The sequence below is a fragment of the Equus przewalskii genome, chromosome 4, assembly GCF_037783145.1.
Source record: "Equus przewalskii isolate Varuska chromosome 4, EquPr2, whole genome shotgun sequence".
Classification (NCBI taxonomy): Eukaryota; Metazoa; Chordata; class Mammalia; order Perissodactyla; family Equidae; genus Equus; species Equus przewalskii.
In genome coordinates, this window is record NC_091834.1 from 74,382,935 (window position 1) to 74,410,234 (window position 27,300).

General features: G+C 39.2%; 1 protein-coding gene across 23 annotated transcripts in view; it reads left to right on the forward strand.

The window, feature by feature from the left end:
* ST7 (suppression of tumorigenicity 7) overlaps window positions 1-27,300 on the forward strand; it is a 257,760-nt gene that overhangs the window by 211,751 nt on the left and 18,709 nt on the right. For all 23 annotated transcript variants that reach the window (XM_070616384.1, XM_070616382.1, XM_070616361.1 and 20 more), the window contains 3 exons: window positions 8,725-8,797; window positions 10,262-10,364; window positions 25,556-25,706. In XM_070616384.1, coding sequence (XP_070472485.1) covers window positions 8,725-8,797; window positions 10,262-10,364; window positions 25,556-25,706 — 327 coding nt within the window. The remainder of the gene's footprint in view (window positions 1-8,724; window positions 8,798-10,261; window positions 10,365-25,555; window positions 25,707-27,300) is intronic.

The window sequence follows — 27,300 nt, forward strand, 5'->3', positions numbered from 1 at the left end:
CTCTCCGAGATCTCCGGCAATCCCTAGCCCCACGGGGCGGGCAACGGCAGCTGGGGGTCGCCCCGCCCTCTGGGATTCTCTCCGGGCCTCTCCCGGAGCCGTGAGTGCTCAGCATGGCCCCTCTGCTAATGGCAGACAGAGAGTTTTGTCTGCTGCCCGGGCGGAGCTCCGGTGCTTCCCCTCCGGGTCACCGAACCAGCCTTTGAAAGTTCCCCCAGCCCCGGTCCTCTCCGAGATCTCCGGCAATCCCTAGTCCCACGGGGCGGGCAACAGCAGCTGGGAGACCTCCGTGCCCTCCGTGTCTCTCTCTGGGACCCTCCGGGTGCCCCGAGCACCAGGCTGGGTCTCCCCGCCAATGGCCGGGAGAGACTCTCCCCGCGGGCTCAGGTGTGCAACTCCAAAGTTTCCCTCTGCGTTTAGGAGTAATTGCGGGGGGTTTAGGTAGGGTTCTGGTCACCTGTTTCCACCGTCGCTCCTCTGTTGTGTTCTCACTCCTGCCCTAGATGTGTGTGGATCCTCTGGGGGCGTCCGTTGGAAGAAAGCCGCTTGCGGGTACTAGGCTGCCCGTCAGGGTCGGAGAGTTTTCACCTATTTCCACATCCTCCCGGAGGAAAGTCCATCCGCCTTCCGATGTATAGTTGCGTGGGTGTCTCAGACGTCCTGAGATGCTGTCTGGATATCCTTTGTCAAGCGATAAGTGTCCAAATAATTGTAGACTCGAAGGGCGAGAGACAAAGAGGACTACTCACAGCGCCATCTTGGCTCTCCCTCCTGGTTTTTCTTTAAACAACAAAAGGGAATCCCAGTGTAGAAACTTTTTTATTTCCCAGGTGATTAAAACTTCCTATTTTAAACTATGCCACTTAATTTCATTCACTCTCCTGTGATGTCTTAACTACAGAAAATTGAGGTTTGTGTATACCCAGCATAACTCTTAGATAATCTGTCTTTCAGGGGAATGTAACTGAGACATGGGTTAAAAGCCTGGCAGGATTCATGTAATCCATCAACAGCTATCTACTTCTGCTGAGTCATAACAATGACACGAGAAGAAAAAACATAGAATGTGGGGAACAGGTGGAATGCCCACCTAGTCTTTAAAGGTTGTGTATTTGGGGACCGTGGAGTAGATGATGTGAATGCCTGCCTGTATAGATCTACAAGTCTCATTTGCTAAAAGCAAAGCATCTGATAAATTCTTGCCTTGCTGACACTTTAATTACTACTAAAGTAGACAAACCCTGGGAGTAATTAATACCCTGGATTTCATTCTTACCAAAAGGGAAGACCTTTAAGAGAAGGAGACCATGTTATCTTGTGGCTCATAATAGTAAAAGAAGGGAACATTAGGCATAGACATATTCCCTGAATCTAAAAACAAATAAAAAGCCAAAGCTACACCCTTTTTCAATTCAAAGGAAAGATAAATGTAAACCCATAAATGGAGATTCAATAAATGACTTTGTGCTGACACTGTTTGGCATAGGAAATACAGAGGATTTTTTTTTTTTAAGTGGAAAACTGTTCAAGAAGGATGGGAGATTCCAAAAGATGAAATTATAGTTATTCCCAATGGAAAAAAATGTAAAGGAAAAACAAATGATTAAAGTATGTGAAAAGATCAGAATGACAAATAGCTAAATAGATACATAAAAGTGAGATAGAAACCTGTAAGCAGGTGTTGGCTAAACTCTAGAGGAAGCAAAAGTCTCAAGACTTTAATTGTGAAGCTATTTTCCCAGGAAAATGATGAAGAAAGTATAAGAAAATGAAAATAAAGGCAAGTAGCACTTGGGCAGTATCACCTGTTCGGTCACTAATTAGTTAGACAACTCTTAAGTATATCATTTGGATTCTCTGGACCTGTATTTCTTCATCTGTAAATAAAAGATTTTTGAGGGATGACCTTCACAGTCATGTGCTGTTGTCCAATTCTTTGATCTATCTTGTAGTACTATGATTTGGAGAAGAAAGTAATACGTTAATAATTTGATAAAAACATACAGCTGTTCATTCCTGTTTTCTGTTTCCCCTCAATACTTTTGATTCTTTTTTCTTTAGAATTTCAGCAAATAAATCAATCCCAACAAAATTCGAAAAGAGATGATTATGTGGTTTATGAACACTTAGGAAAGAAAGAGATGATTGAAGATCCAACATGGATTTACTGAGAAAGTTGTGCCTAATAAAAATAGATGAGGTAGGGGCTGGCCCCGTGGCCGAGTGGTTAAGTTTGCGCGCTCCGCTGCAGGCGGCCCAGTGTTTCGTTGGTTCGAATCCTGGGCGCGGACATGGCACTGCTCATCAGACCACACTGAGGCGGCGTCCCACATGCCACAACTAGAAGGACCCACAACGAAGACTACACAACTATGTACTAGGGGGCTTTGGGGAGAAAAAGGAAAAAAATAAAATCTTTAAAAAAAAAAAATAGATGAGGTAGTGGACGTGAAAATATTTGTAGTCTATACAATAGTATTTAAATGTTTCCGATTAATTTAAATGGCCATTTTTCTTCATATTTCTGAATTAGAAAAATGCCATAGAAGTATTTATGTCTTTATTTAAATAAAATGTTTGATAATATTTTGAATGCTATCTTTTTAGGTAACATGGAGAAATGTGGTCATAATACCTTTTATACCATTAATAAATGGTATAATTTAATGATATAAATGGTATAATATAATGCCCATTATAACCATTAGTAAATGTTTGCACATATATCATTGCAGGCTGTTGCAAATTTAGGGTCATCTATAGAATACCATTTCTGGATTCTCTCTTTGGTATTGCCACCCTCAGTATTTTTTTAAGTTAGGCCTTGTAGACAACAAAGCACAGTTAAAAATCATAATGTTCTGGGGAGCTCATATTTGTTCTAACTAAGTGATATTGGTATATTTCTTAACCATTCTATGTTTCACTTTTCCCGTCTATAAAACAGGGCTAATAGTAGGTGCTATCTCATAGGGTTGCTCTGAGGATGAAATGGGATAATGTGTAAGTGATTAACATCAGTGCCTGGCACTTACTTAATAAGCCCTTAAATGTTAGCAGTAATTTTGATGATGACAATGATTGTATGGGGAGAAAGGTATGTGTATGAATTGTATGAAGCAAAGCTGTGGGTGGGAGACGCAGTCAGCACAGTGACCAATAGGTTGGAATGATACTCTGAAACCATTAAGATTTAGTGGTTTAGATTTCATTTTAAGATTTAAAATTTAATAGAGACAAAAGTGAAATCCTGCTTATAGGTTCAAAAATTTTTATGGCTTAAGTAAAAGAAGACCTGTTTTTGGCTGAAATCAGTTTGAATAGGATCTGGGGATTTTGTTGACCACAGGATCATTGAAACAGATTAGGGGTTCCAGATGCTCAGCAGCAGGGCCGTCCAAGCTGGTTTTCAAAGGGGTGTAGTGGCCGTAGTGCCTGAGACTGCACATTTTCCCTGGGCTCCCCCCTGGTCAGGTTTCAGGGACTTAGAGGATTATTTTCATTTCTAATTCTCATATTTTGAAATCACCCATGGCTTCATAACAAAAATAAGTGAGAAATTCTGAAGATTATGTCCATTGAGGACCTAGAAGTATTTATTCTAGAAAAGGTTAGATTTAGAGGAGGTATTGAACCATCTTAATACTTGAAAGGCTAATAAGAAATAATCAGATTCTATTTTCTCTTTTTACTAGGCAAAACTAGTAAGTAATTTTTAGATAAGCATGCGTAGAGGGAATGGAGGGGTCAGAATGATAAAAGGCGAGTAAAATGTTATATAAGTTAGATTGAAGTAAGAGAAGACAGCTTCAGATGGCACAGGATTGAAGGTTTGGTTTTTAAAAAATCTTATTTTATTGAGGTATAAATTACATATAGTAACGTGCACAAGTCCTAAGTGTAGAGCTGGATGACTTTTCACTTATGTATACACCTATGTGATCACCACCCACGATGCTAGAACTTTCCACCATCTCAGAAGATTGCCTCATATCCACTTCCACCATTGACTGCCCTCCAACCCAGAAGTAACTATTTTTCTGACCTCTATCACCGCATATTATTTTGCAAACTGCATACAACCACTTTGGAGCACTGTTTACCAGTTTAAATATATATCTATCTTCTGATTCAGTTATTTATATATATAATTCCAATTATATATCGAAGAGAAATGAGTTTATTTTTTTAGAAAAAGCTTACCCAAGAATGGCCACAACAGCTTTATTCATAATAAGCCCAAACTGGAAACAATCCAAATAGCATTAGCAAGAAAATAAACATATTGTGTTATAACCACACAAGAAATACTACTCAGCAATAAAAAAGAATGAAGTATTGATAGATGTTACAACATGGATGAATCTCAGAAACATCATGCTGAGTGAAAGAAGCCACACACAAAGGAGCACATTCTGTATGATTCCAATTGTATGAAGTTCAAGATTGTAGATTTTAATGAAAGACTTTTATGATAATTTGATTTTACATGCCTAAGATGCTTGGAGAAAGTTCTTCCCCTTTCAGAAAAGGACCTGTATGAAACACAAGATGGCAAAGAGGGGGACAGAAAACTAAACTAACACCAGCAGTTCATCTTTGCTTAAGTGAGAAATGTTTATTTAGCATTCCTTGTTTCTGCAATGAGTAATGGAATTATGTGATGTCTCATTATTTCCTTTCCTTTTGTTTGCTTCATGATTCTAATTCTTAAGAGGGCTTTCTGGGAATAATGGTAGCTACATGCCACTTACAAAAGACAGAAAGGCACTGCATTGAGTCTGTTCATACAAAATCAGACTTAGAATGATTTTAAGATCCTTTTCCTCAAAATAAAACTTCTGAATAAATTACAAGCAATATTGGAAAGCAGCTAATTTGTTATTTCCTGCTCCAAACTTCTGATACTACCATTTTCATCACTACTGTTTGCCACTCTATTCCCCTTATCATTTTTATCCATTTCCCTAGTGATGAAAGCATAAAATCACAGTAGGTAGACAAAACTACAGAGATAAAGAACAGATTAGTGGTCACCAGGGGACAGGTGTGGGTAAGGAGGGTACAAATAAAGGGAAGCACGTGAGAGTTCCTTTGGACAGTTGTGTATTTTGATGGTGGTGGTGGTTGCCTGAGTCTGGCCATGGGATAAAATTGCATAGAACTACACACACAACAAATGCATGCAAAAAATGGTGAAACCTGAACAAAGTCTCTAATTGACTTAATAGCACTGTACCAATGTCAATTTCTTGGTTTTTGATATTTTACTACAGTTATGTAAGATGTCGTCATTGGGGGAAGCTGAGGGAAGCATTCACAGATCTCTGTGTAGTATTTTCACAGCTTCCTGTGAGCCTGTAATTATTTCAAAATAATAAATTTCAAAAATATAATAGGCAACGACAACCAAGTCTCAGCCTTGTTTTTTTTTTTTTTTTTAAGAAATAGGTAGTGTTCATGGGGCAAGCAACCCATAATAATTATCTTTCTCATAAAGGTAATGTATATGGATTTTTCTGAAAATTGAGCCAAAACATGCAGTTCCTACCTGTGATTTAGATGTTTGGCAGTTATTAGAATGAAATATAGTTAATGAGAGTGCCCTGCAAAAGGAACACCCTAACTTTTGTAAAGGTATGTAAGTACATCTGATAGATCTGCCAGCTGGCAGCACTTTGTATAAGTTCTACCTTTATCTGTTTGTGCTGTCTGTGTCTGGCTCCACCAATGCATTTGCCCATGAACTTGCTTCAGACAATTTGTAGAAGTCTTCCATTTAGCATCATTGTTATCTTTGAAAAATTCACTTATTACATGTAAATCACAGATAAACAAAGATAAGAAATAAAAGAAATAAAGATAAGTAGAAACTAAAATAAAATAAAGATAAGAAGTAGAAAAAAATTGTCTATATCCTACGCTGTTTATATTTGGTATATATAATTTCCAGTCTATTTATCTCTGTGCACATAAATGCTTTTTAAAAAAATATGAAATCATAATTTCTGTAAACTTGTTTTACTTATCGATGTGTGCACAAGAATGCAACATTTCACCAGGTCATTAAATACTTTGCCACTGTGTGATTTAATAACTGCATAGGATTGCACCCTGTGGATGTACAACAGCTTAACCAATCTCCTATAATTGGACATTTAGGCTGTTTTCAGTTTTCCACCATTAGAAACAATGTCGTGATCAACATCCTTAAGGCTAAATCTTCATGCACAGTCATGATTATTTCCCTTAGGATAAACTCTCAGAAGTGGCATTGCTGGTAGGCAAAATGTTAAAGCTTTTGATTTATATTGCCAAAGATAAGAATCATTTTAAAAAATATGTTGTAAACAAAAACCTTATTTGAACAAGATGCTTTACCTGAAGGGAAATTTAGGATCAGTTTCTTTAGAGTGATTCATCCCATTACCAAATAGATGTATTACTTTGACAGAATTAAAAGAAAAAATTGAAAATATCTAAATAAACAAGTTGCGCAGGAATTTTTTGCTATTTTTATTTTTGTTAAACAATGAAAGCAAAGTAATTTACTGGAGTGAAAAGATAAATAGAATGAACACACCACTAGTAGGGAATGGGGTATTTACATTTCTCCCTTTCCCCACTTGATATTGGTTAAAATATATTTTTGGTTTTTTATTTTTTAAGCATTATGACTGTGCACATCTACCACCGTCTTTACACACAATGAAGGAGTAGAGGTAAAATTTTTTAAATGGGGCAAGTGTACTATAGTAGTCGTAATGTTGCAGAATTCTGTTGCATCTTTCTAGTTGTGAATGTCCTGTCTGTGGGTGTGAGAGGGCCTGGGTCTGGGTTAAGGATCACCCTTGATTAGGCATCTCTAGTACTCTGCTGGAACACATCAATTGTACCTTTTCCGCATTTCCAATTCAGTAAATGTGTCCGCTTGTTTGATTTGGTAACCATCAAAACACGGTCTAATCTTTCTCATTGAGAAGCTGAATCCTTAACAACAGATTTTCTTTAGTTTATGAAGTGAGGCTCCATCTTGCACTGCCACCTTCAAATAATTATGACCATTGTTTCTAGCCTCAACTCCTTTCTAGGACTTTTCATTGGTCCCTTCTTAATAGAGAGGTGCTGGGTTGACACTGAAGGAACACCTTTTATTTAAAAGGTCTGTACTTTAAAAAAAAGTCTGACCTTTTAGGTAGAATGTATTATCTGCAGTTTTTTATTATGTTCCAATAACAATTAATGAGTGGATCCTAGTAAACAAGATATTTGATTCCTGGATTGAGTTTCCACACTGGGAAGCGGTTAAATGTTTAGATGCTGGAAAAGCAACAACAAATCCATGTGTCTGATATTCTTTTTCTTCTTCTTAGTCATAAGCACACCATTTTATACCATTCCTAGGTGATGAAATTTTGTTTGAATATAATTTGTGAGATCAGGGTTACAAAGACCCTTTCCCTTTCAATTCTGTATTCGTATTTTCTATGATTATTTGTATTTTATCAATGTCATTGACGTTTCCCTCAAAGAGAAATTCCTCATGCTGGAATTGATCGTAAATACTTGTTATTAGGTGAGAGATTGGTCTTTTACAAAATTATTTTCTTCTGCTGCTGTCTTTTGGCTAATTATGGGACTTTTCATTCCTGCTGTCATGTAATTCTTTCTAAGTTGACAACAGCCCTGCAAAGAAACTTGCAGGGCATTCCAGGTGTTAAGAGTTCCTCTAACCTAGAGTGAATTTTGTAGCACTGGGAAGGGCGTATTTTTACCTGGTCTGAATTAAGAAGGTATTTCTATGTCGTAGTATAAATTTGGTTGAATGTTAAAGAAATACTATTCTGGGAAGAAATAGAACCATAATTTAAAAACAAATTTTTCCCCCAAAGGGACTACCTGCTTTGAGATTATCTACTCTGAGTTGTACCCTGTACTTTTATTTCCCTGTAAACTCATTATATGAATCTGTTACCTGCTCCCACCTCTCCATCTGAATTTTCTCTACTAACTGAGAAGAGCTGTTTTTCTGGGAAACAAATTAGGCTTCACATGAAAGGGCATTTACCATGGGTTTGAATGACCAAAAATTGTATAGTTTTCTAAAGATTTCATATATATGTATATATATCTCCTTATAAATATATAAAGATTTCTTATATGTGTTAAATTATATAATATGTATGTTACATTTTTTTTTTAAAAAACCAAATATGAACTTCTTGAAATGTAATTGAATGGAAATCTGGTTTAAATCTAACCACTAAAGAATAATTTACTTAGCTGTGTTTTTTACAAAAAAAAAATCCAGGTAGTATTTTTTCTTCACATTAGTATTTCATGTGCCTGTTGAGAAATTTTTATAAGTGACAAAGAGGTCTTTGCCTTTCATGATATTAAGGGTATTCATGTAATATTTAAATTTATATATTTATAGCTATTCTCTACTTAAACTCAGCATATGAAAATCTGTATTTTAAAATAGAAGATGATTGCTGAAGAGTTAGTCTGGTGGATTTTAAATATGAATTATTCACAAAATATGAATTATCCTTAGTTTCACATACCACTTTGATACATAAGGAGCAGCTGTGTACTGTATGTTAAAATATTCTTAATTTATGCTTTATTAGACATACATGATTAAAATGCTAGTGTATTAAAAATCATTGCTCTTTGTTTCTGCAAACTTACCAGAGTTCCTACTTTCTTTTTCTCTAACAGATATAAGCTTACCAAAGTCGGCAACAATATGCTACACAGCTGCCTTGCTCAAAGCAAGAGCTGTCTCTGACAAGTAAGTGAATAATAACTTGTGTGGTACTAAATGCCTGACCCAACTAAAGAGATGTGTTGTCTCTGAGGGCTTTCTCTGGAAGTTTCTCTTAGTCTGTGAGACCCTTGCTTATGAGCATGCATTTTCCAAAACCTGCTGATCTTTTCTTTCACTACTAGAAGGAGGGAATGTGTATCCCCAGGTATTGCAAGGGTGTATGGGTCCCTAAAGAGGGATTTATGTGAAATTCCATACCTCTGAGGTGAATTTTTTTTTTTTTTTTTTTTGCCAGACAGTAGATACTAAAAGGCCTGCTTGGGACTTACACAAAATGCCTTCCTTTTATTCATTTTTTTTGCAAATTCCTCTTCCTTCAGCAGTCCAAGACTGGGTAGAGTTGTAACAAATGTAATATGGCAGAGGGGATGGTCATCTCCCATTCTTTGCCTCATCAATTCCAAACTAACTCCCCACCCAGGGTCCATTTAGTCTGAATCGCTTTCTCAGTGGGACATTTTCCCATTTTATTCAGGCAGGTGACTATGGCATAGAGAATTTCCATAAACATCCAAGATGACTGGCAGGTGAAAGGCAATAGATGGCTTAACTGTTTTTGAGTTCATAAACGTCTACACTTCCCTGATACAATTCCTCTGTAGCATTGAAAAGCAGATAACAGGAAAAGAAAACAGCCTCTGCTATGTCAGACAGGATTGCTGTTAAGTGTGTGTGCACTTCAAGACCGAAGTAATTTTCTTTCATTCTTTTTTATCCTGTAGATCGCCAGTACCTACTGCAACATCTTTTCTCCCTACACAGCGACTCCAGCTTGGGAGGGCAGGGCCAGGGTTGTCACAGCTTCCCCTGTGGTGTCTGCCTGCCAAGCACAGCTCTGGAGTTAGCCCTGGGTGTGAGGTGAGAAAGAGATTGCATGGTCTGGTTTTTTTCATTCACTTGGGCAGGTGTCTCGCCCGCAGTTTGGGCGTGTACACCCCCCCTGCCGGAACGGCCCCAAGCAGGCTCGCCTGCTGCTGAAGCTGCAACGACTTAACCCTCCATCGCAGCACTGACATTGGGTTGGGAGCCTCCTTTAAAATTCTCCCCAGTTCTGTTTTTAACCAAGTGCGCTCTTCTGTAACCTAGTTTTCTCTTTTTCCTACACTCTCTACCCTCGTCAGTCCTACCTCCTCCCCTGACCTAAGCAGGTACCTCATAGAAAATTTAGATTAGCTATTTAGACAGAGAGATTTGACAGCTGAATTTAATTCCTGCCGCGATTAGATGCAAGCACGCTTTCTGCTTCTGCTGGGGTTTTTGTTGGCCTCGTACTGAGGGGTCACTCAGAGGTTCGGTGTAGTGGAGGTTTGGAGAGCTCATGCCATTGACTCACTGTGGTTTTATGGGCCCTTGATGTGTAGATGCCTTTCTAGGTTGATGCCCAAGCAGTGGTCCCAACTGGATGTTGTTTGTCTTTCTGCTTTTCAGATTCTCTCCCGAGGCTGCATCTCGGCGTGGACTGAGCACAGCAGAGATGAATGCGGTAGAGGCCATTCATAGAGCTGTGGAATTCAATCCTCACGTGCCAAAAGTGAGTCTGTGGAATCCCCACAGGAGCTCATTATGATAGCAGAGAAAGTGTTCGGTGACCACAGTGTCATTCTTGAATACACCCAGTTATAAAAAAATGAATTGCAACCAATGAATGCTGAGGCCCTCTGTAGTCTATGGTTATTAGTCCATTTTTAAGCAAAAACTACATTCAAGAGGCTTTGGGGCTGATTTTCAGGCTTCATGTAATAAGGGTAAATGGATAGATCTAGCTTAGGCAGGCCAGGTCAGGGTGTCTGAAATTGACAAAATATGGAGATCCCAACGGTGTTGATGCATTTGATAGGAATTTCACACCAGTTACAGTCTTACTTAGCCCCAACTTGGGAAATGAACCTTGTGAATAAAAGTGGTAAAGAATACTGACAAATGTGACATTTTATGTCTCTAAATAAATGATAGCCATCAGTACTGTATTGGCAAGAAAATAATAGGGAAAACCTCAGAGTATGAAGTATTTTCCTTTTGACTTGTGAGTGCTATTTTAGTCAGTATACGTAGTAGGAAATATTTGTCTTGAGTGTTAACCACATGATTTACCAATTTATAAATATATATATTTTTTCTGAATTTGATTTTAAGAGAGTCAAATCATGGTAGAGGATATTTCTATAGTCTTTTATTCAGGAGATGGATGTGTATTTATGATTTACCTGTGTTTGTGTACCTGCTATTTGATAGGCATGTCACTCAGGGCCATTTTCAGCTTCTGGATATTATAAAGCACATTTTGACCTCTAGAAACCTATTCCTGCAGTTCACATCAGGTACTACAAGGCATAATTTTCTTGGCAAATGTCTGATGAAGACTTTCATTGGTGAAAAATGACAAGGGAAGGCTGTTTTCTTGTTTTGTTGCAGTACTGTAACCAAAGGGTAAGGTGGAGTGTGTGTGTGTGTGTTGATTTATGGAGTTACCTACTTTAATTTATTTTGTTGCTATCCATAGTGACAGAGATAAGTGACCTAATATTATTCCTGAGGTTTTACTCAGGTCGTGATCATTTTTTCACAAAACCGGAAATTGGAGAGTGGTGCACTGTGCCACAGTTGCAGAAGGATGCGTTTATCCACTCTAGTTCTAGTGGAAAATGACCAGCATCGTATTTGTAAACTTAGGTATTATATATAGGGTGGCATAAGATGTATCTTTTCATTTAATATTTTTTCAGCTAAGTTAAAAATGTTCATTCAAATTTGATTAAAATTTAAAACCAATCATGAAAATATTGTCCTGAATTACAGTAAACTTAAGTCATCAATTAATATTTATTGAATGCCATTCTCTAACTACAGAGCTATTCTATGAGCATAAATGAGGCTCTTTTAGAAGTAGTATTGGACAATAGAGTCCTAGATTCTGAGACAAAAACTTCGGTTTAAATCATTTATTAGCCTTGGGACTTGGGCTTAGCATTTCTGAACTCAAAGTTAAAATGTAAGCCTTACTTATCTTCTGTGATAAAGATCACGTGAGATAATATATCCAAAGTTCTTTGAAAATACTTGAGCACCATATGTTTGTAACTTATTAAAACTATTGATATTTGACTTCTTGGTGGTCCCTCAAGTCTGGCAACTGGGTCTTAACTTTTCCAGTTATACCAACCAGAGCCTTGTAATTCTGGGGCACAAGATAGACAACTGGTACAGTACTCGCTGGTTAGATACTTTAATTGAAGCTGCCATTTAATAGTATGGTAATAGCCTTAAACGGTTGATTGAGCCTCTAGAAGAGTGTTAAAAACTCGAGGAAATAGTTTAACACTACCATGGAAGAATTTGACTCAGTTAACTAGCACTCTGCCTGCAAAATAGAATTCTTCTAAAAGTGGAAACATTTCAGATACTTGATTTCACTCTAACTTTCTAACCATTAAATGAAGAAAAGATAGGGAACGTAGGTAAACTGATTCTCCACCACTTTGCTTTGTTGATGATTGTGCCAAGAGGGAAACTTGTTTCCAGATCCTCTTCATCTATTGACATTTCTGTGGGGAAAAGGCCCTGTGAGGCACTGGGTCATATGTTCAGAATTAACCACAAACCTCTGGTATATGTGTACTAAATGCAGGCTGCTATAAACATCTTTTTTACGTGTTCTGCTGTTTATTGTAATGCCTGCTGGTGCTTTAGTAAACACATACACGCACACACACACACACATGCACACACACATTGGTGCCTTTTCAGGCAAAGGATAGCCTTAATTCTAATGAAACGTCAATGAAGGATGTAAACTCTTAGACTCTTGGTGTAAGGGGCATCAAAAGTCATCTAGGACACCCTCCCCTCCTCAGCTTGAATCTCTCCTCATAATGATAATATGATAATTATTTTTATTGTTGGTTTCTGTTGAGTGTTTACTATGCCCCAGGCACAATGCTAACTGAACTACATATGCCATCTCATTTGTTTTTCGTAAGAACGCTGAAAGGTGTGTCATACGATTATTCCTGCTACAGAGATGAGGACACTGTAGTTTGGAGAGGTTAAGTAACGTGCTCACTGTCACACAGCAAGTACATGACAGAGCCTGAACTGATTCTAGGTTCTCTAACTCTTAAACGTCACCCTCTACTGCCCCCCATCCCACCAGGTGGCAGACCAGCCTAGGCTTGAACCCTTCAATGATGGCAGGCACGTTGCTTCCCAAGGCACTCAATTCCTTGTGGACAATTCAGATTTCTTCAAGATATTGTTGTATCTTAAACACTTCCATGGCCTTTTTTCTTTATAACAGGAAGTTGTCAGTGACCCATCACAGGAATTTTCAGTATCTACGTGCTGTTTTATCCAATTATAGTCTGCCCAAAGGAGAAAAAATACCACATATGATAGCTGAGAACTGCTTTCCATAAATTTCCAGCTTAGTTCCATCTGGCATCCCATTAAGCAAAAATACGTAGTTAATATTTCAACATCCAATGAAAAATATTATTTACTCATTACTCTTAGGAACACTCTTCACCTGCAAACACGAGGAGTAGGGAGTGTGTCTCTCTCCTAACCGCAAGGCAAGACTGGGAAGTAAATAAAAATAGTAAAAAGCCACGGGTCTCTATTCTGAATGAGAGCGTCTAAGTAGTCAGATTGTAAACATGAGGATTTCTGAAGCTTTAGATTGCAGCAGATTTTAAGGAGGAAGCAGCCCATAGACTCATCATTACAAATCAAATTGTGTTACTCCCCGCTGAGGAACTGCAGCTGTGTCCCCAGCCCTACAGGAGAAGGTATGAACTCCTTGGGTGGTTCTTCAGGACCCTTCGTAATCTGACCCAACTTGTTTTTCATTTTTTCCAGCTCCTTCTAACAGTCTGTTCATTGTTCCAGAACCATTCTTCTCCCCTTCCCTCTTTGCTTCCTCTGAGGAAATCCTACTCTTCTTTCACCCCTGCTATTAAAAATCAACGCCAAGAAGCCTGTGTCTTTCTCATCCCAGAATCAGTCTCTCCCCTCTGTGGTCTCTCACTACACTGCATTGATTATGCACTCCCTGTTTACTCCTATTTGAGGGCAACTAGGGATGTTAGGATCTTGATGATGCTGGTGATTTTCAAGAACTAGGTACTCAGTTCAAAAAGACAAAGAAACCTCTAAACCATTAGAGGATGTTTTCCATTTAATGGGATTAAAATAGGAGCTTTGAATTTAAAGGGAGTATTCTCCCTTTTTTAAAGCAACACTCATGTGTTGCTGGACAAATGAAGAACTATATGCTCATCTCGGTTCTATACTTTCATCTATGTTTTGTTATAGTTCATTGGATTTTTCGCTTTAGCTTTTAATTCTGCTCTCCCTGCAAACATGCTTCCCAACTCACTGCTCTTCCTTAGCAATGTCGAGGTTTACATGGAAGGGGGCACTTCTAGCAGTGCTTCATCACTCTACACAGATCTGAGTTTCCATTGGTGCCGTGTACTCTTAGTATACTGCATCTACACTGCAAAGCTTTCCCCAGAAAGAGGCGCAATTTTGGTTTGAAGGATGTTACATTAACTCCTTCAGGACGCTAAAGATAAATTTTCATTTTCTGACAAGTCTCCCAAAAAAGACAAAATTATTGGTTAGTTATAAGAAGTTTTAGATATCTTTTTTCCCTCTGTAATGGTATTCTAAAAATGATTTTTTAAAATATTAAAGTATAAGGAAATCATTGATAATCTCAGCATCCAGTCATATTTAAGACTATTGTCTTTTAGCCTTTTTATCTATGCATTTTTAATACTTAAGGAATCATAGTCAAACAGCATATTCATATTTAAAAAAACTAACATGGGGCTCTTAACTTGGGCTTTATGGTTCGGTATTGGGGATATGTTTATTTTTTCTGGGGGAGGATCATCAGATTTTCATGGTTCCTTGAAGTTAAAAAGTCTATCTTCTAACTTAACATTAAATTTAGTCTAAGTCCTTGTACCTTAAAATACATGTGCCTTCAAACACTTTAAAATATTCTCAGTAACTGTTTTCTGAATGATTTGCTTCCTTATTTTTTGTTACAGACAACACGTATCATGAAGTCTACCTTAACACATTTTTAAGTATACAGTACAATATTGTTCACTGTGTGCACCTTGTTTACAGCAGATCTCTACAACCTTTTCATCTTGTGTGACTGAAATTCTGTATCCACTGAAGGGCAGTTCTCCATTTGTCCTTCCCCCTAGCCCCTGGTAACCACCATTCTACTTTCCGCTTCTGTGAGTCTGACTACTTTAGATACCTCATATAGCTGGACTCATGCTGTATTTGTCTTTCTGTGACTAGCTTATTTCACTTAGCGTAATGTCCTCTAGGTTCATCTGTGTTGTAGCATAGGACAGGATTTCCTTCTTTAAGGCTGAATAATATTCCATTGTGTGTGTATGTATATCCATTCATCCACTGATGGAAATTTAGGTTGTTTTTACCTCTTGGCTGTTGGGAATAATGCTGCAATAAACATGGGAGTGCAAATATCTCTTCAAGGTCCTGTTTTGAGTTCTTTTAGATGAATACCCAGAAGTGGGACGGCTGCATCATATGGTGGTACTATTTTTAGTTTCTTGAGGAACCTCTATACTGTTTTCCATAGTGGTTGCACCATTTTACATTCCCACTAACAGTGCACAGGGCTTCCAATTTCTTCACTTCCTTGCTAACACTTGTTATATTCTATTTTTTTTTTTTTGATAGTGGCCATCCTAACAGGTATGAGGTGATATCTCATTGTGGTTTTGATTTGCCTTTCCTTGATTATTTGTGACATTGAGCACCTTTTCATCTACCTGTTGGCCATGTCTTCTTTGGAGAAATGGCTGTTCAAGTCCTTTACCATTTTTTCTTTTTTGAGGAAGATTAGCCCTAAGCTAACATCTGCTGCCAGTCCTCCTCTTTTTGTGAGGAAGACTGGCCCTGAGCTAACATTCATGCCCATCTTCCTCTACTTTATGTATGGGACACCTGCCACAGCATGGCTTGCCAAGCGGTTCCATGTCTGCACTCAGGATCTGAACCAGCAAACCCCAGGCCGCCGAAGCAGAACGTGCAAACTTTACCACTGCACCACTGGGCCAGCCCCACCTTTGCCCATTTTTTAATCAATTTTATTTTGTTTTTGCTATTGCATTATAAGAGTTCCATATATATTTTGGATATTATCCCCTTACTAGATATATAGTTCGCAAATGTTTTCTCTCATTCCATAGGTTGCCTTTTCACTCTGTTGATTGTTTCCTCGGCTGTGCAGAAACTTTTTATTTTGATATACTTCCGCTTGTTTATTTTTGCTTTTTTTGCCTGTGCTTTTGGTGTCATATCCAAGAAATTGTTGCCAAGACCAGTGTTATGAAGTTTTCCCCCGTTTTCTTCTAGGAGCTTTATATTTTCAGGTCTTACATTTAAATCTTTAATGCATTTCGAGTTGACTTTTGTGTATGGTGTAAGATAAGGGTCCAATTTTATTGTTTTGCATTTGGATCTTCAGTTTTGCCTGCACCATTTGTTAAAGAAAATAATTTAATTCTTGTGTCCTCTATTGTAGACATCAGGTTGTAGTCAACTCTAATAGTGAAACTCTTTGGGCATAAAGGTGTTTTTGGTCTTTAGAATTATTTCCTTAGGATAGATATACAGAATGGGAATTACTGAGTAACATATGGAAGCACTTTAGGGCTCTTGATATTTATCGCCAAATTGCTAAAAAAGATTGTAGCAGTTTACACTCCCATCAGCAGGTGACTCTACTATTTCATCACACCTTCAGCAGCATTGAGCAATTTGTTTAAAACAAAAAAGAAAAGAAAGAAGGGAAACAAAAAACGTTTAGGATTTTATTAGGTACAAATGTAATTCTGTTCTTTTAGTTTGTGTTTCTTTGCCACTACTAGTAAGGTGAAACATTGTTGGCCATGTGTAGTTATTCTTTTCTGAATTGTCAGGCCCATTGTGTAGACTTCCTATTATTACTGGGAAAACTTATTAATTATAATGACGAAGCAATAAGTAGCAACATAAAGGTAGGCAGACTTGTGAGGTATCATTGAAAGGGTTCAAAAGTGTTTGGAACAAGGACTCCCACTACTTTCTGTCCATGGGCCAGAGGGAACTATGGGAAGTGGGGAGGTAATTAGCTCCCTGCCCATTTCCTTTTTGATAAAATGGGGATAAAAATATAGGCTTCCTAGGGCTGATGAAAAGTAAGTGGAATTACGTTGTGTAACTCATCCAGTACCTAGTAGGTACTTAATACATGTTGGCCCCTTCATCATCTCTTCTCTTGTCCCTTCAGCTCTATTTCTACACTGGCAGGCTGGGTGGAAATAGAGATGCCTAGAAAGATGCATTAACAGGTGCTTCTTGGACCACCCTAGTCTGAGGAAGAACTACCAGAGAGTGTAACAGTGGCTCTACAGTGCCCCTGCCCTTGAATACCCACAGGCCTCCATATTTGAGGGGAGGCTCTAGCATGTCCTGGGTACAGCTCTTGTCTTGAGGAATTCCCCATTTGTAATTGTTTGGTAAGTCCTTTGTTTGTGGCTGATTAAGAGTTGCCCGTTTCCAACCTGTCTTATATTCTTGTTCTAGCATGGCCATCCCTCTTCTCCTTGCCACCAAAAACAACTAATAACAATTTATCATTTCTTTTTATGCAGTAAACATTTTTTTCCCCTCCAAATGCCATCTTGTGTGACACCTTAATGAGCAAAGCAAGTATAAAAGCAGAACTGCTGTGGTTGAAACTGAGATGAGAAGGCGGGTAGCCCAGCAACCCCACAGCACCTCTGCATACAGTTTGGAAAATAACAGAAGCCTGTGACCCATTATCACCATCACAGGAAAACCTCAAGCTTGCAAGGTCCCACCCATAGAACAGGAGGCCCCACACCTATTCTTAGCACAGCAGGGGGCTGAGGGAGCCCCAGCTGCTTGGGGTGCCTGGGTATTGTGAATGAAGCTGTTGAGGGAGAAAAATCAAGCAAAATTAGCACCAATGGGGGAAACCTTTCATCTTCATCTTGCCTGAAATCCCAGCCCTATTAAACCATGGGCTCTTGTCACTGGGCCCACGCGGAGGGCAGTCCACTAGGGTGCTGGCGGAAGGGGACTCACCATGCTCCTAAAGCTCTTTTTCCCAACAGGGCAGCCCAGGCTTGAAAGAATATCGAAGTGAGGACCCAGCCTAATATTTAGTTTTTAAATTATAAGTCTAGGAGTGTGGAAAGTAATGAGAAAATAGGAAAAAATCAAGAATGTTATGACAAAAATGCATTTCCAGTAAAAATTTACAATTTTTTTTTAAAAAGCTCATCTAATGTTAATCTAGAAACTCTATTTTAAGACACTTGTGAAGTGAAACATCCTGATAATTGTATATGCTAATGGAATATCCACAGGACCTTGTTATAGTGATGGAAATTCTATTTCATGCAAACACTAAGGCAATCCTCCCTTTATATCTTGGTGAAGCTGATTGACAGAGTGTAAAATTGCTTTTTAATCCAATTTAGGAAACAAAACGTGTAGTGGGTTTTAGCATTTAAAAATGCTTCAAGATGCAGCAGAAACTCAAAATACCTTGGCAGATTGTCTGTGATACCGTATATCGATAGTACATTTCAGAAATATTATTTCAATATACGTTTCTTTGAATTGAGTCATATTTTGTTCCAAAGCCTTTTTGGATTATAGTAAGGAGAATGTATTATGGAAATATGATCCAGAGGAAAGTGTAGAGAAATCAGTTTTTAGCCACATTCTCAGGAATAGAGAGTTTTTAAGTGGTCTCTTTAACAAAAAGCACTGTAGCTGCTCCTGCTAAGGCCACTGCCACTAAGGCTACTCCCATCTCAGTCATCGGCTCCTTTGACCCCTTGTTAAGCCTCATCCTGTTTTCTCTCTCCTGAGTATTTGGTCCCACTGACCACTTTTTCTATCTCGGGGTCATCTTGGCTGGCTCCATGTCATCCTGCATCTCTGAGCATTCTCCTATATTGTTTCCTCCCCTGCCCATCGCTCAGCCAGGTTCTCTGGGAAGCACCATTCACTGCCCTCTCCTTGCTTGCTTGAAGCTCTCCTATGAGAGCTCATGTGCTCCCACTGCTTCAGCTTCTGCCTCTCCCGGCACACCCAAGTCCATGTCTCCAGCTTCTCTCCCAAGCTCCAGGCTTGCACAGCCAGCTGCCTTCAGGCCTTCACTCCAGAGATGTTTTGCAGGCACATCTACTATTTTTGTTAACCTTCCCACTGCTGAGCCTCTTCCTCTCCTGGTATCTTTGTCTTAGCTAATGATCTCACGTTATTCTAGTTTCCTAAACTAGAAATTTCACAGTCATTCTTGGTTCTTTCTCTCGCCCTCAGATTCAGCCAGGACCATGTCCTGGGGAAGTTTCCCTCCTCGGTTTCTTTACCCCCTCACCTGAACCATGACAAGAGCTTTCTTAGACTTGGCTAACTTCAATCTCTTCTCTGTCCATTGGTCCTACACATGACTTGCCCATTTCATTCAAAACCACAAACTGTACCCACTCACTTCCCAATTGTCTACTGAGCGGTTGGTTTTCAAACAGTCTTCCTAGGAGCCATCAGGATTCCTCAGACCTTTCTTAAGTCACTTTCTCAGGGTCCCCCACAGCTTTGTTTTACATCAATTTCACATATTCTAAGTTTTTTGTTTTCCTTTGAACAGATTTTTCTGTATCTCAAAGTTTGAAAACCGTGGAATAACTCAGGGTTAAGTTCATACTCTGGAGCATATCATGGAAGGCTTTTCACAGCCTACTTTTCCTGCTTCACTACGTTAGAGAGTAGCATAAAACCTGAGTTCCAATGTAGGTTCTGTTACATACAACTTATTCAAACCTGAGCAAGCTGCTTAACTTCCCGAAGCCTCCATTTTTCCATCTGTAAAATAGAAATAGTAATATTGGCTCCCTCAACTTGTTGCAAGGGTACCTGAGATAATGCTCAACACCTGTTAGTGCTTAGTCAATGTTGGCAATTACTATCATGCTAGTACTCAAGCGCCTCAAGATTATAAGCACATTATGCGGGTTGATGCTTTGGTCCCACTGCCCAAGCTTGCAGTGGCTTCCCTCTCCCCTCATCTTTATGGGTAAACTCTTGTTTATTTAATAAGACTGACTCATATTTTCCTTTTTCTCTGAAGCCTTCTCAGAGACAATGCTCCTCATTTGCTTCCTTAGTACTAAGTATATACCTCTTACTAAGGCAGCCTTCATGTTGGATTTTATTGTTTCTTTGTCTCTACACGCACACACACATGCACACACACACACTCCTATACTCCTACAAAGATTAAGGATCACCAGGGTAGGGACCTGACCTGGTTCATGTCCATGCCTGGAGTTAAATTGTGGATGTTCCCATACCTGTGCACTTGGGGTACACTATGCGCACTCCCATAGGTGTGTCATAAGAGTACACTGTGAGTACTGCCCTATCTGTGCCCTTGGGGTACACAGTGGCACTCCCATATCTTTCCTTGGGATACATTGTGGGCACTCTCATATTTTTTTAATGAAGCAAAGTAACTGATGAAGAAATAAGTGAACCAGCAAGAAGCAGTTACCCTGTGAAGAGGATCCCTGAGTGGTACTACAGATCACTGGGTTTAATCTGTCGGGTCAGCTTTGCCTTGTGCTTGTTTCCATATTGGTCAGTTGGTGACCGTTGGTAGCCAGTTCTCTTCAGCTGATCTGCTTCTACGATAAAATTGCTGAATTATCTCTAGAAAGAGACTCAATTGTCTGTGGGACACACAGACACAAAAAACACAACTTACCTCCGCAATAATGTGGACACTTCAATTTTTTGTTAGCAAACATAGCTACTATTTAGTGGATGCTTATGTGCCAGGTACTGTGTGAATGTATTACATATATTGTCCTATGTAATCTTCAAAAGTTAAAACTGGCAAGGTGTGTGTTTTTGTTATTCTATTTTAACAGATAAGCAAGCTGAGGTTGAAAGAGATTAAATAACTTGTCCAAGGTCTCACAGCAGAATAGCGGAGCTGGGATTCAAACAGTGGCCCATAGTGGCAGAGGGCAGAAGAGGGGAGGGGAGGCAGGGTGCCTTGTGCACCTCGTTTCCCATCGCAGCATGACCTGAGTGAGCCATTGTTCCTTTGACGTTTTTGTCCTGTTCCAGCGTGTGTCTTATTGAGTGCAGGGAGTAGGCAACACTGACACTCAGAATATGTAGCATGCCTTCCAAATGGCACTAGTTTTATTCTCTGAACTCTTTACTGATGTTTTAAAAATATCCTCTCTGAGCTTACAGCCCCTTTCAGAGCCAGTTCCACCAAAGCACTGTAGACATACAAAGAACTGCTATCTCTGGTTGGTTTGTGTGGTTCACTTTTTGTGTTTTTGACGCAGGTCTAGAACATGGGTTTGTATTACATATATACGTACATACACGTGCACATACGTGTAGATGATAATGCTTATAGAAAACTTGTACAGCACAGAAGAAATTAATCTCCTATAAAATCAAATGTTTAGCTACCATTACCATTCAGTCTGTGACCTTTCAAAGTTTTTAATGCTTACATATACATTTTTATTACCAAAATTATAATCTGTATGGTATACATATGTTTTTTTCACTTAGTAATATATCATGAACATTTCCTCATGCTAATAAATATTCTTCCACTACATGATTTGGGGAGCAACTTGATGGCCATTATCTAACTGTGCAGTAATTTAATTAACATGTTCTTTCATATTTTGTTTATTCCCATATTTTTACTAATGATTTTCATATGACTTCTATTGTTGGTATTAAAAATCCAAAAAAGGGTTATGAATTAACTCATTGGCATTAATATCTATATGAAGGATAACTTTGGGATCATTTTTACTTAAATTACCATAGAATTTTAAGACCTTAGCAGAAGAGACCTGAGCAGTCGCCTGGGGTAGCCTCTGATGGGCGAAATCTCTCCTGCAGCTTTCCTGACAGGTGAGCCAGCCTCTGCTCAAATACCTCCATAAGTAGGCACTACTCAGCTCCTCTTTGTGTCCTGACTTTATATGTTCCTATATTGGGCGTAAGGAACAAGGTCTGACAAATGGATTTTGAAGAGTTGCTTCCGAAACTTTTAGAAACCTGTGCTTTAAGATCAATGTGATTTGAGAATCTGGGAAGGAAGTTAGAGGCAGGATGGCAGGCAACAGAGCATAGAATGCTGGCTTAGCTAATAGAAGTCAATAATTATTACAGACAGGCAGGGAGTGAGTGTTCTCTGATTTGCAGGCTACAGTTATTCTAATTGATTTCTGCATACTTGTGGATAGGGATCTGCCCTCTTCCATTTATTTTTCTCCTGACAAGTAAGATGTGAAATGTTGTTCCATGCCTTTCTAATTTAAATGTTGCACATGTTGAGAACTGATCTTGCCAGCCATTTTAAGCCTGGCCAAAAACATAACACATTGTTTTTATTAGCCTTCATCATTTGGTTAGAGCCAACATTTTGTTTGGAACTATACAGGAGTATAAATCTCCTTCATAGGCATAACCTATTTCTGCCATGAAGTAGATACAACGAGAAGGCAGCTCCATTTCCTTGGTGAGTTGCTCTGGTTAGCCTCACGGGGCTGATGAGGTCAGGGATGCACATTTTGAGAGACTTCTTGGGAATGAGATTCATTCTCTTGAGGATCTTACGATTCAGCTGCGGGGAAAGACACGTGGATAACTAATATAAGGTGGTGTGTGAAAAGTATATACGCAAAGATGAGAGGGAGCTCAGAGGAGAAATGGAGCATTACCTCACGGCTCACATTTAGGGCTATGGATGATGTCCTTGAAGCCATATGTAGCACATTCAGCCTGCAGACTGAGTAAACCATCTGTCTCACACACATGTGTACAACTATAGTCCAAATATATGTAGATGCCCTGGTGGCCAACAATGCTTTTAAGTGAATTCTTGTTTTATTACATTTATTGTAGCTTTTTGCCATATTGTCTATTTTCAATCAATAGATAGTATACTTATAATTCCTATCATGGGCATCTGTAAAATTTTTTCATGTTAAAAATTGCTTTAGCTACTTGAAGATTGGAAACTTCCGTTGTCTACAGCAGTGCTGTCCAATAGAACTTTCTGTGGTAATGAAAATGTCTCTGCATTGTCCAATATGGTAGTCATTAACCATGTCAGCACTTGGGGACTTGAAATATGACTAGTGGGACTGAGGAACTGAATTTTTAATTTTATTTGATTTTAATTGATTTAAATTTCAATAGCCACATGTGGTAGAGGCTACTGTATTGGACAGTGCAGATCTATTGTATCCCTTTGTAGCTAATTTTCTAAAAATCCCCCCGCCACCACATTTCCTCTACCCTGCCCCCTCGTAGTTTGTTTTGACTTCTACCCACAAATGTGGGTGGCTACCAGGCTCTTCTCAGGTGCTTCTATTCCTGAATGTTCCTTAGGCCAAGAGAAGAGTCCTCTCATAGATGCTTAATGAAATGACTTTGAAAGCCTTTCCTAATCATAGAAATAAAAGGAATGGTAGTTTGCACTTTAATTTCTATACAGCAACTTGAAGAGGTTTCTGTATACCTGGGACACGTGAGCTAGTGGTTTTCATATTTAGTTTGTTTCAGAGTTCATAGGGCATGACCCTTCTTTAAAAATTGACTATTTGGTAGGCAGGGTGGTTATAAATAGTTATTAGAAACTCAGAAATCAAAATCTTATTCTAGTGCTCTCATTAGGCAAGAAGTTATCCCTTTCCTTTGTTCTCCTGGTGATTATTAAGAGTAACCAAATGGTCTTCCTCCTCTAATTTACTCTGAAACAGTTAATACAGTTCATAGCACTTTACAAGTTATATATCTTTCTCACGACTCATAGCCTTGACGTCTTTTAAGATCATTGTGTGCAGTAACAACATAAACAGTACGGTGGCTTCTATTAAGGTAAGAAAATCACAAGAGGATAGCCAAATATCTTTGAGCATAAAATTCACCTGTGTATTTATATTATAGTTGATATTCCTTCTAAGTATAGTGCTAGTTAGATTACTAGGTAATTCAAAATCGTATTCTTCCCAAAAGATTTTTGTACTGTACTGTTTTCAAAGAAGATGGAGGAGGAAAGCAGTAAATAGTAGAATTCAAAAAGGCATATGACCAAAAAGTTCTTTTGGAACCCATGCTTGAGGAGTTCCCATCAAAATAATAAACACCTTTCAAGGACCAGCCTGGGAAGAGGTCTTTCCATGAAGGAGGGCCTTCTATCCCACCCACCCCCTGAAGTGTGACAGCCATATCACCGTGCTCTGGCGTTCTCTGGGTGGGCTCTCTCACTTCCTTACTCTCCTGCTTTGAGGTCTGAGACTTGGAGGTTTCTTCAAATATCAGACCCAGAGCAAGAAAAGTTTCATTTGCTGAACAAGAGTGAAAAAACTGTCCTCCCAGTGCCTGCTGGGCTGTACACCTTGACACCAAGTTTGCCAATGGGAGAGGAAGCTTAAAGGCAACTGCACCCTGGTGTCCAAAGCAGATAAATTCACAGCGAGATGGGAATGAAGCATTGATAAGTGTATCATAATCTCCATTCTGTATACCAGGATTCTTCCATTCTTCACCTTCTTTCATGAATTTCCACCAACAGGTGAATCTACAGATGGTTTTGTTTCTGACATTAAAATTGTTGAACATCTCTTCTCATAACTTTTCCTGTTGCTGTGTGTCCCATTTTAATTAAACACATCCCTCCATTGGCTGCTAATCTCCATTTTACAGGAGAAGAATGGGTTGTTGTGATGGTGGTTCATGGTGGTGTATGTGTATGTGTATGTGATGAATTGGGAGGGGAGATAATGAGGAGTGGAGCACAGGGAAGAATGCAGCCAGCAAAGACATTTGCAAATATGAAATACCATCCTAAATTGCTTCCCTTTCTACTCTATAGTAAGAACAAAAGAATGCAAATGGAAACTTCATCTTCTCTGAGCCCCCAAGAAGAATATCCATTTTTGCTCTATACTCCCATCTCCTTTGTAGAAGATAGGAATGAAGAGGTGTAAACTGAGAACCCTGCAGGCTTTGGGAAAGGATTTAAAGAACATTGTAGTTTGGGGTCCGTACTGCTCCTCTCCCTTGGGTCTTCCTATCGTCAGGCTGCCACCCCTCCTCCCTCCAGCATCGTAGCAGTGATGGGTGGCACTTTCTGCAGGACTAGGTCTTTCTCCTTGATAGATCTGTGTAGAAAAAATAATGGACTGTGCTGGTCAATCTCTGGTCAAGTCTGTAGTGCAATTGGTTTAGTCATATGACGTCTTAACATTTTTGTGTTTGTTATATATATTTTCATTCTGGTTACAAAGTTATACCAAATTATTGTGTTGTCTCAATTTTCCCTCTTGCTGTTTGAGTTTATGTATATTTTTTTGATTAGAGCATCTTAGCTTGAAAGCCTGTGATCTTCACTGTAGGAACCTAGTACAAGGCTAATTATCTGTCGGCAAAATTTGAATTGCTGGATGTTTGAGTAATTGCCTTCAAAAGCAATAATGAGGTTGCAGGTTTGATGAAATGCTTATGAGTGGTGACTTTAGAGAAATCAACCTCTCTGTTTTCAATATTGAATTCCAAATTACTGTGTATTAACACATCTGTCTCCTGCCTTTTTTATTTCAGTACCTACTAGAAATGAAAAGCTTAATCCTACCCCCAGAACATATCCTGAAGAGAGGGGACAGTGAAGCAATAGCATATGCCTTCTTTCATCTGGCACACTGGAAGAGGGTGGAAGGGGCTTTGAATCTTTTGCATTGTACATGGGAAGGCAGTAAGTAATTTTCTTTCTTTGAAACATTTTTTTAAGAGCATGAAAAGATGCTAAAACTGTTTTTCCTTGAGTATTCATGATGAATAATGAAAGTTTGCATATCTATAGCTCTTTTTGTCTGCGATGGTCCATCAGTGAGAGATGGTTAATTACTTAGGCTCTCCAGTTCCCCAGTGGTGGTGGGTGTTCCTCTGGTGATGCTATCTCTACAGCTCAAAAAGGCAAGTTTATACAATGAAAGGGATGAATCTGGACTGTTCTAGAAAACTCTCTTTGGAGACCTGGACAGCCCCTCAGCATCATGGGAATCTTTGGCATGGGGTTAGACCTCTTGCTGGGCTCTGATTACCACTTGGATGGCCTCTCTGGGATGGTTAGCTAAAGAGCCACAGTTATCCTCTGCTGGAGCTAGGTTGGCCAAACACAAAGAAGCAGCAGTTATGCTTCAGAACCAGAGCGGTGGCCATTGGACCCTAGTGTTTCGTGGCAGATGTAGCATCTGTGTGTTAATGGATAAATGCCTGTTAGATGGGTGTAGGGATAAATCAGTCTGAGGACGTGCTAGGTACCATCATTCTGTGTAAGGAGAAGAGGCTCTAATGGTGGGTGAGACATACTCCCTTCCCTGAAGAAGCATCTTGGCTAGTTGGGAGGAGTAACCAGCAGCATGTATCAGCTGCCCAGGGATTTTTCAGAAGGGAGAGGTCTATGGGGTGGAGCAGTCATGGGTAACCTTATGGGTTATATGAGATTTGAACCAAGCCTTGAAGAGTTAGGACAGTATTATAAGCAAGGACCCTGTGTGAAGAAATGCTAAGTGGTGGGACTGTTTGGGAGAATATAAATTAGGGGAAAAGGCCCAAGACTATGGATTATTGGACAACATGTGTGTTGATACTCTTTTATAAATAATTTAAGCAAAGCAAGTGCAACATGTAGCATGGCGGGGGGTTCCTCTTATGGGGAAACAAAACAAATATTAGAGTCTTCTGATAATTTTTTCTTAATTCATTCCTACTCTGATCAGCCTCACAAACGAATGTCTTTTTAATACCTTTCACTCTGCTTAATCTTTGCTGCTCTCACTTTCATTTTGATGATCTTCTGCTCTTGCCTTTTCCTGCCCTTTCCTAACCCAGCAGGAGTCCAAACTGGTGCAGGAAGGGAGGGGGGCAGCCAAGGAGGAGTGGGTAAAGTAGGTTGACAGAGGTGAGACCCAAGTTGATTGAAAGTTTTTTGTTTAGTTGTTTTGAGAATATTTCTTTAGAGAATTAACAGCTGGTCTACTTAAATAATTTACTGTTTGTACCTTGAGGGATGTTGACTTGATCAGTGCTCCCGCCCCGACTGTCTAAGTGGAATAACACTGCAGGTGTCCTGGTCCTGGTATTTGGATATGCTAAGACAGAGCACACTCTACTCAGGGCGTGTGTGGGCATGTATACAGTCCTGTCTCACTGGGGCTTATTGTTGCAATTAAGGTGTTCTATCCAGACGAGACGAAAGGAATTTTTATTTAAACATGAGAAAGAGACAGAAAAAGCCCAACAAGATTGAACATGAGAGGCCTTCCTAGTGTTAGTTGTGGAAAAAT